This window comes from Chiloscyllium plagiosum, chromosome 1 (genome assembly GCF_004010195.1).
Source record: "Chiloscyllium plagiosum isolate BGI_BamShark_2017 chromosome 1, ASM401019v2, whole genome shotgun sequence".
NCBI lineage: Eukaryota > Metazoa > Chordata > Chondrichthyes > Orectolobiformes > Hemiscylliidae > Chiloscyllium > Chiloscyllium plagiosum.
This window is the reverse complement of record NC_057710.1, coordinates 2908135-2918442: the sequence shown is the minus strand read 5'-3', so window position 1 is coordinate 2918442 and position 10308 is coordinate 2908135. Positions and strand designations below refer to the sequence as shown.

Sequence of the window (10308 nt, the reverse complement as noted above, 5' to 3'; positions counted from 1 at the left end):
TCTCCCCCCCCTAGTGGTCACCTAGAAAAGGAACGAAACGTCTGCAAACCAAATTCCCAACTTGGTGAACATACCCACAACAACTGCATTAGTCTTTAGAATATGAGCTCTCCTCTGTATAGAAAGAATGCTCATTGGGTTTGTTTTCTCTAGAGTTTATAAGATTGCAAGGTGATCTCATTAAACCTGTAAGAATTTTAAAAAAAAGGATGGCTGGAGGATCTAGAACTCAAGGCAAAGCCTCAGGATAAGAGGTCCATAAGATATTAGAGCCAAATTAAGCCATTCAACCCTGCAAGTCTGCTCCACTATTTAATCATGGCTGATATGTTTCTCAACCCTGTTCTCCCGCCTTCTTCCTGTAACCCTTGATATCCTTACTAACATCTTAAATGCACTCAGTGACTAGGCTTCTACAGTCTTCCGTGGCAGTGAGTTCCATCGAGTCACCACCATTGGCTGAAAAATTTCCTTCTCATCTGAGGCTGTGTCATTGGACTCTGGTCTCTCCTACTAGTGAAAACATTTTCTTCACGTCTGTTTGTTTTGGGGACCTGGGCTCAAATTGTGCCGTGGCAGATAGTATTTGAATGTGATAATAAATTAGAGCTTAATGATGACCATGAAACCATTGTCAACTATTCAGGTCCATCTGCTACACTAATGTTCTTTTGGGAAAGAAATCTGCCATCTTTATCTGATCTGGTCTACATATGACTCCAGACCCACAGCAATGCAGTTGACTCTGAACTGTCCTCTGGGCAATAAATGCTGGTCCAGCCGGTGATGCTTACATCCTATGAATAAAGTTTGTCGTCTGAATCTTTTTTGCAAAATTTGAATAGTTGTGGTTCCAACCTCTCCAGAACACGACTTGCCACTGGCTACCATTCTGAAAGAGACCCCGTTATCCCTCCACTCTGCCATCTACCAGTCAGCTGATTCTGTATCCATGCCAGTACCTTGACCCTAACACCATAGACTTTTATCTTATTTGACAGTCTCCAGTGTAACACCTTATGAAAATACTTCTGGAAATCCAAGTCGATCACATCCGCTGACTCTCCTTTGTCTACCTTGCTTGTTACTTCAAAGACTTTTAACAGCTTGGTCAGGCATGACCCCACTTGACAAAGCTGTGCTAACTTGGCCCTGTTTTACATGCACTTCCAGGTACTCCAGAATCTCATTCTGAACAATGGACTCTTAAAATCTTACCAGTGATTGAGGTCAGGCCAACCTTGGGTCGTTTAGGACTAAGATGAGACATTTGTTTGTTCTATGTTCTGAATCTTCATTCTTTATCTGAAGGTTACGTATGTTCACCTGAGCATGTTCAAGGCTGAGATCAATATTGTTGGAATCTAATGGAATTAATGGGTGTGGGGATTCATTGCAAAGTGGATTTAATGAAAAGTTTGCTCATGATCTTATTAAATGTTGGGACACAATAGAGTTGTTTGTTCATTTTTGTTCATGGATGTAATTGTTGCTGGCCAAGCTAGCATTTATTCCTATTGATAATTTTCCTTGAAGGGCTTACATGAAGTCTGTTTATCATGCGCACAGAAAATGTTTTGGAAATTAAGAACGAGAAGCTGGCTGTAACGAATGTGGTTTGTTCTTTGATGCAGCCATGTCTGTACAACATTTGTAATGACTCTGATTATTGGGTGTGGCAGCATCGTCGTGTGAAGGGTTGAACAAATTCTTTGGAGCCATGATTTCAGACCTTGCCAAAGCAGTTAACGAATTGAAGTTCACTGAGTTAAATAAACTCCCATTAAAAGAAACACTAGTCTTAGTAATCAAAAGCCATAAACTACTGTTGTAAATTTGTAAATCTGATTCACAAATGTGTTCAGGAAAGGAATGGAAAGGCATTGGAAAGGATTGTTGACAGAGCTTTGCTGATCAAGGCAGTAATTAGTTGATAGCTTATTGATTTTTGATTAATTCTTCTCTTTCTGAGCATTTCCAGGTACCTTGCATATCAACGCAAATACAGAAGATATCGTGTAGGCATCCCCTACGAAACTTGTTGATGGGAATGAAAAATCAGCCCTCAATAAAAACCAAAATATAACTCATGAAAATCAAAAAGTAGTCCCATGAAAATCTCAAGAAAAGTCTTTGATAAACAAAATTCTTTACCTCTTGGTACTGCCAGAATATTGGGACCTTTGTAGTATCCATTGCCTTAACCATTGAGTGGTCAAAATCAAATTGGCTAAAGACTAGAATAAAGCATCGAACTGTGGATACTGGAGATCTGAAATAAACAAAGAAATTACTGGAGAAACTCAGCATGTCTGGCAGCATCTGTGGAGAGAAAATGGTTAAAGTTTTGAGTCATAGTGTCATACACAATAGAAACAGACCCTTTGGTCCATCTCATCCAAGCCACGCAAGTTTCCCCAAAGTAAACTAGTCCCACTTACTTATTATGTGTGGCCCATATCACTCCAAATTTTTCCTATTCACGTACCTGTCCAAATGTCTTTTAAATGTTATAACTGTGCCTGTATCTACCACTTTCTCTGGCAATTCATTCCACGAACCTTACTCTTTGTGGAAAAGGTTGCCCCTTGGGTCCCTTTTAAATCTATCTTCTGTGCCCATACAAATGAGGTTCTTCAGTTCAGGAGAAGGTCACAAGACTTGTAATGTTAACTCTGCTTTGTCTCAAAAGATGCTACCTGACCTGAGTTTGTCCAGCAATTTCTGTTTTTATTTGTGGAACAAGACTTGTATAGAATGATCTGCCTGTAAAGCATGTAAGACAATACTGTGTCTCGGTACATGAGTAATTAATTAATTCAAGACTGGCATCTGTGATGATAGGAATCTCAGGTGGTAGAGTTTGGCACTTCTAGTTGAAGTTACAAATTCTTCAGCCTTCTCTTTTGTGTTTTCTTAGGTACTTTGAGCATTCTTTGCTCTTGGAATATCTGTTCTGTCAGATGATCTATAATGTTACTGACACTTGGTGCAGCAAATGGCCAGTTTTATCCTTGGCTCTCATCCATTGATCTGCGATTGAACACAAACCGAGCATGTGGACATGCTGCCTTACTACTAAATAGGCAATTGCACTTCCCTCTAATCAATTTGGCGTGAAGATAGAAGACAGAGGGTGGTGGTGGAGGGTTGCTTTCAGACTGGAGGCCTGTAACCAGTGGTGTTCCACAGGGATCGGTGCTGAGTCCACTGCTTTTTGTCATTTATGTAAATGATTAGGATGTGAGCATAGGAAGTATAGTTAGTAAGTTTTCAGTTCTCAAATTGGTGGTGTAGTATACAGTAAAGAAGGTTACCTCAGATTACAACAGATTCTTAATCAGATGAGCCTGGGGTGGGGGAGTCCAAATCTAGAGGGCATAGGTATAGGGTGAGAGGGGAAAGATTTAAAAGGGACCTAAGGGGCAACTTTTTCATACAGAGGGCGGTGAGTGTACGGTATGAGCTGCCAGAGGACATGGTGAAGGATGGTACAATTACAGCATTTCAAGGCATTTGGATGGGGTATATGAATAGAAATGGTTTAGAGGGATATGGGTCAAGTGCTGACAAATGGGGTTAGATTAATTTAGGATATCTGGTAGACATGGACGAGTTGGACCACAGGGTCTGTTTCCGTGCTGTGCAGCTCTATGACTAAAAGAATTGAAGCCGCTTTTGTACTAAAAGTCAATATTCCTGAGAAATGAAACAACCGGGTGAGGAGACACTTGTTACTTATTTCCACACTAATGAAAGCAACTTTTAAGCTCTTGGCACTTCTCGTATATTTTTCAAAGTTATTTGTTTCTTATTTGTAACCTTCAGATTTGATAGCGGGGTCAGCTTTGAGATAATTGTTTAGTGTGTTTACATCCTACATTTTGCTTTCTCAGTTTGTACAAGGAGGTTTGCATTGTAAATTGTGGATTATCTGGTTGTCATGGAGCCATCACCTTCCAGCAGCCAATGAGAGAGCCAATGATAACCTTTGAGCCACCTTTCTTCAATCAGAGCTGAACTGCTGAAACACAAAAATAAATGAAACAAAACACAGTGCTGAGGTTATCACAAAAATCATGGCCATGTGAGGGAGGAATACCCAACTAATCTTTGGGAGCTAAATATTTCTTTGAGTAATGGAGAAATGTTGTTTTCATTGTAATTCTGTACCTTTTTAATTTTCTTTCATTTCAGATTTATATCTGCTAAATCCTGAGGATATTGATGATGATGAAGAGTTGAACGATGGTGAGGTGAATGGGAATGGGACTCCTCAGGAAAAGATGCTGCGTGAAGCTCGCATCAAGGCAAAAGCGAAACGGCGGCTGAGGCGCAACTCTTCCCGAGACTCCACCACACGGGAGTCAGTGTCAGAGAGTGGTGAGCCAGGGACAGACCCAAACAGCCCCAAAGGGAAACTGAATGACCGGAAATCTCGGTCTGGAAAAGGACGAGGCCTTCCAAAGAAAGGTAAAATCATGATGAGTTATCCTGTGAGGTCTTAGTCAGTGTCCAAGAGATTGTCAGGAAACAGGGGGAAATAAGATTTGCATTCTTCAAACATATTAATTCCAATTCTGTCCTGATTGCCATCCTATTTTCCACTATGTATAATCAGGATAGATAAAGGGGACTAGGATCTGTAATGTATTTTGATTTCCAAAAGGCATTTGGTATGATATTGCAGATAAGGCTGAGGTAAAAGCTGGAGTAATTTATTAACATTAATGGTAAATTGCTCTCCACCTCAGAGGCTCCCTGCCTTCATTCCTGATGAAGGGCTTTTGCCTGAAACATCGATTTTCCTGCTCCTCGGATGCTGCCTGACCTGCTGTACTTTTCCAGCACCACTCTAATCTAGACTCTGATTTCCAGCATCTGCAGTCTTTACTTTTGCCTTGCTAATAGAAGACTGAGTTGGGATAATGAGAGCATTTTCATTTAAGGGAGACCACAATTATTTACATTATATATTCATGAATGTACTGTTGCCAAGTTTGCAGGTGACACAAAAAAATTGTTGGAAAGACAAATGGTGAGGATGACAAAAGGATTCTGCAGAGGGATTTAGACAGGTTACGTATCCTGACAGTGTCCTCAGTTCTATACTTCTGAACAAGGAAAATCATCCTCCAAGCATCCAGTCTGTCTAGCCCTGTTAGATGTTTATACGTTTTAGTCAGTTCCTCTTGCATCCTTCTGAACTTGAGTCCAACTAATCTCTTCTCTTGGGACAGTCCTGCCATTCTTACTGTCAACCTAGTAAATCTCTATTGCACTCTTCTATGGCAAGTATAATCTTTCTTTAGGTTGGGAGACCAAAACTGCACACAGTACACCATGTGTGGGTACTGCAGGTGATGTGGAGGTGCTGGTGTTCAACTGGGGTGGATAAAGTCAGAAGTCACATGATACCAGGTTGTAATCCAACAGGTTTATCTGAAATCACAGGCTTTCAGAGCATCGCTGTTTCACCGGGTGAAGTGACTACTGCAGATGTCAGGAGTTTTACCGTCTCTGTCCCCCACAGTTGGACAGCTATGGAGAACTGATGGAGATGAGTGGGTGGTCACCATTTCGAAGCACCGGGGACATGTTCGATTCCACCCTCTGGTGACTGTGTGGAGTTTGCACGTTCTCTCCATGTGTATATTGGTTTTCTCCAGATCTCCGGTTTCCTCCGACAGTCCAAAGGTGGGCAGGTTAGGTGGATTTGCTATGCTAAATTGCCCCATGATGTGCAGGCTAGGTGGATTCACCATGGGAAATGCAGGTTTACAGGGGAGAGGGTGGGATGCTGTTTGGAGGGGCGGTGTGGACTCAATGGGCTGAAAGGCCTGCTTCTGTTGTTGGGATTCTGTGATTCTTATGACTGTGTAACTGCAGGTAGTTTGAGAAGGATGACCTTTGGTATCTTTTGTGGTAAAATTATAGGATAATTTCTTTTCTACTATTGTAGGATCCTTTGTTTTCACTCCTTCATTCCCTCTAGATGATGATCCCTATTTATATATTCCTAAATGTACTCCAACAGGGAAGCAAAATGGTAAAAGCCACTGCAGGTCAAATATTAAATAGGCAGAAAACCTCAAGCTCTATCAGGGTCCTTGCTCTCATTACGCATGATGGGATTTCTGCTTGTGAGAGGAGGCCTACAGACCTTTCAGTCCACTGTTCTTGCTAATTAAATAATTGTCAATTTCTATTCCATCAACCTGTTGAGACTTATTCACAGTAAAAAAAAATGTCTTGATCTGTCTTGATATCTCGATTTGTCCCTGCCAGTAACATTAGCAACACAAATGCCAGGCAATGACTATTTCCAATAAGGGACAATGTAACCACTGTCCTTTGACAGAAAGGTGTTACCTTGACTGAATCCTCAACTGTCCACATTCTGAGGGTACCATTGACCAGAAACTCAGCTGAATTTGCCATATAAACACAGTAGCTACATGAGCAGGTCAAAGGCTAGGAATACTGCGATGATGAGCTCCCCTCCTGACTCATAGAATCATGGAATGGAATAGAATCCCTACAGTATGGAAGCTGGCCATTTGGCCCATCAAGTCCACACCAACCCTCTGAAGAGCGTTCTATCCAGACGCCCGCCTCTTACCCAATCCCTGTAACCCTCCATTTCCCATGGCTAGCCCACCTGGCTTACATATCCCTGAACACTATGGACAGTTTTGCATGGCCACTCCACCTGACCTACACATCTTTGGACTGTGGGAGGAAACCGGAGCAGCTGGAGGAAACCCACGCAGAAATGGGGGGAATGTGCAAACTCCACTCAGGCAGTCACTTGAGGTTGGAATTAAACCGAGTCCTTGATGCTGTGAGCCAGCAGTGCTAACCACTGAGCCACTGTGCTGTCCCTTAAAGTCTGTCCACTGACTACAAGTCAAGAGTGTGATGGAACGCTCCCCACTTGACTGGTTGGGTGCAGTCCCAGCAACACTCAAGAAGTTTGACACTATCTAGTACAAGTTAGCTTCTTTGACCGCATCCATTCCTTCTGACATTCAATCACAACAGTGTGTCTACAAGGTGCACTGCAGAAATTCACCAAAGCTCCTTAGACAGCACTTTCCAAACCCATGAATATCACCACCTTAGACAGGGTCAGCAGATATATGGGAACACTGCCACTTTCAAGTTCTCTTCCAAGTCACTCACCATCCTAACTTGGAAATATATCGTTGTTCATTCACTGTGGTTGGGTCAACATCCTGGAATTCCCTAGCTAGGAGCATTGTGGATCAACATACCGAACAAGGAGTGCAGCGGTTCAAGAAGGCAGCTCACCACCACCACCTCTAGAGCAACTAGGGATGGGCACAAAATGCTGGCCAGCCAGCGATGCCCATGTTCCACAAGTGAATAAAAAACACAGTCCACATCCTTTTGAACAAGAATTTCAAATTTCAGAATGAGCTGAGCATGATTCTTTGATTTGTGGGTATAACCACTCTGTTTGTTCCAGGTGGAGCTGGCGGGAAGGGTGTATGGGGTGCGGCTGGAGTTATTTATGATTATGAAGAACCCGATGCTCGTGATCCAAACTATGATGATGCTGTCCAGGTGGGTATGTTTTCTTGGATCCAAAGAATCCCTCAGTACAAGGACAACAATGGATATAACCTTTTAGGGTTAGAGCACACTTTGGAGTGTGATGTTTTAGGGCCTGTTCCAATTTTTGTATTCTTCTCCAGGATGTGGGTATCGCTGGCTGGACCAGTATTTATTGTAAATCCCTTATTACCATGGTGCTGAGCTGCCACCTTGAACCACTGCAATCTTTGGGACACCCACAGTGCTGTTATGATGGGTGTTCCAGGATCTTAACTCAGCAATAGAGAAGGAACAGTGATACTGTTCCACGTCAGGATGGTGTGTGTGTGTGTGGATTAGAGAGGAGTTTTCCTGTGTAACTGCTGCTATTGGCCTTCCAGGTGGAAGAAGTTACAGCTTTGGAAGGTTCAAAGGAGCCCTGAGTCAGCTGTTGCAGTGCACCTTGCTGCCACTGTGTCTTGTCAGAAAGCGTGAATTAGATTAGATTCCCTGCAGTGTGGAAACAGGCCCTTCGGCCCAACCAGTCCACACCGACTCTCCAAAGAGTGACCCACCCAGACCCATTTCCCTCTGACAAATGCACCAGCACTATGGGTAGTTTAGTATGGCCAATTCACCTAACCTGCACATTTTTGGACTGTGGGAAGAAACCGGAGCACCCGGAGAAAATCCACGCAGACACGGGGAGAATGTGCAAACTCCACGCAGATAGTCGCCCGAGGCTGGAATCGAACCTGAGACCTTGGCGCTGTGAGGCAGCAGTGCTAACCACTGAGCCACCGTGCCACCCCATCTTAGATGGGGGACTGCTTTTGCCCTTGATGATGTCAAGCTATTTGAGTTGGAGCTATATCGGTCTGGTTAGTGGAGAGTATTCCATCACACACCTGATATTGGTTTTTCCACCGGTGTATTGGGAGCTGAGTTGCTTCCACACAAGTCCTAGTCTCTGAACTGCTCCACTCTATTTATATGTAGCTGGTCCAGTTCAGTTTCTGGTTGGTGGTACCCGCTATGATGATGAGTCGAGAGTTTATAAGAATGAGTGGCTTCCTGATTGGAATGTGTAAAATGCTTACAGAGCATGACAGAGTAAAAACAGGCAGGATGTTTCCCCTGGCTGGACTGAATCTAGAACAAGTGAACACTCTCAGAATAAGGGCAGATCAGTTAGGACTGAGATACGGAATTGCTTCACACACACGGTGGTGATGTTTTGGAATTTTCTGTCCTGATGTTCAATGACTGAGTCTTTCAAGGCAGAGATTGAATCATTTCCAGATATTTAAGACCTGAAGTGGTGTGAAGAATAAGGCATTGAAATCAAAGGTCAGTCGTGTTTTATTGAATGATAAAGCAGTCTTGATAAGCCAAATAACCGCATCCAGTTCCTGATTTTCACATTTCTGATTGTGGAATATTCAGCAATAATAATGGCAAGGGGAGATGGTTTGCATCTCTTGTTGAAGATGGTCATTACCCAGCAGTTATAGGATGCACATATTACTTGCCACATTCTGCCTCTCACTGTTGTTTGGGCTATGTGTGTGCAGACTGCTTTGGTATCTGATGAGTTGAGTGGTGTTGAACATTACTTAATTATAAGGGAACATCTACACTTCTGACGTCATGATGAAGGGAAGATTATTGAAGCAGCTGAAGATGTTTGGACCCAGACTACCCTGAGGAACTCCTGCAATGATGTCCTGGTACTAAGGTGACTGGCATCCAACAAGCACAACCATCTTCCTTTGTGCTAGGTATGACTCCAACCAGTGGAGAGTTCAGTTCATGATTCCCATTGATTAGGGTAGGGGCTCAGTGGCCATACAAAAGACAAACCGAGCATCAGTCAGCAGGCTGTTATTGAGTAAATGCTGCTCGAAGAACTGTCCACAGCTATCTTTACTTTCATCAAGAGTAGAGTGTAGCAGTAATTGGACAGGCAAAGCTGTACTGGAACAGCTTGGCTAGGGAGTGTGGCAAATTCTGGAGTACAAGACTTACAAAGAACAGAACAGTACAGCACAAGAACAGGCCCTTGGCCCCTTCAAGCCAGCACCAAGGCATGTGGTCCTTCCATACTAAAACTGTCCTCATTTAATGGATCCATATCCCTCTATAGAAGAAAAGAATATCCTTTATTGTCATGTGTATTCCAGTACAGGAGTACAGTGAAAAGTTTACAGTGTCTCCTCTCATGCCTTCCACATGTGGTCTGATCGGCATCGCAAGCTGCTGACTGCTTGTGCCAGACCCGAGTCCAACAACTGTCCCTGCTCCGCTCCGGCTCACAGTCTCTCCAGGCGGCTCCGCTCCGGCTCACAGTCTCTCCAGCCCAATCCGCTCCAGCTCACAGCCTCTCCAGGCGGCTCCGCTCCAGCTCACAGCCTCTCCAGCCCGCTCCGCTCCAGCTCACAGCCTCTCCAGGCGGCTCCGCTCCAGCTCGCGGCCTCTCCAGGCGGCTCCGCTCCAGCTCACGGCCTCTCCAGCCCACTCCGCTCCAGCTCTCAGCCTCTCCAGCCCACTCCGCTCCAGCTCTCAGCCTCGCCAGCCCGCTCCGCTCCAGCTCTCAGCCTGTCCAGCCCACTCCGCTCCAGCTCTCAGCCTCTCCAGCCCACTCCGCTCCAGCTCTCAGCCTGTCCAGCCCGCTCCGCTCCAGCTCACGGCCTCTCCAGCCCGCTCCGCTCCAGCTCGCGGCCTCTCCAGGCGGCTCCGCTCCAGCTC

At 44.3% G+C, this 10308-nt stretch overlaps 1 protein-coding gene across 4 annotated transcripts in view; it reads left to right on the top strand.

The window, feature by feature from the left end:
• pdcd4a (programmed cell death 4a) overlaps positions 1 to 10308 on the top strand; it is a 61377-nt gene that overhangs the window by 12178 nt on the left and 38891 nt on the right. For all 4 annotated transcript variants that reach the window (XM_043687108.1, XM_043687185.1, XM_043687268.1 and 1 more), the window contains exons 2-3: positions 4198 to 4473; positions 7493 to 7590. In XM_043687108.1, coding sequence (XP_043543043.1) covers positions 4198 to 4473; positions 7493 to 7590 — 374 coding nt within the window. The remainder of the gene's footprint in view (positions 1 to 4197; positions 4474 to 7492; positions 7591 to 10308) is intronic.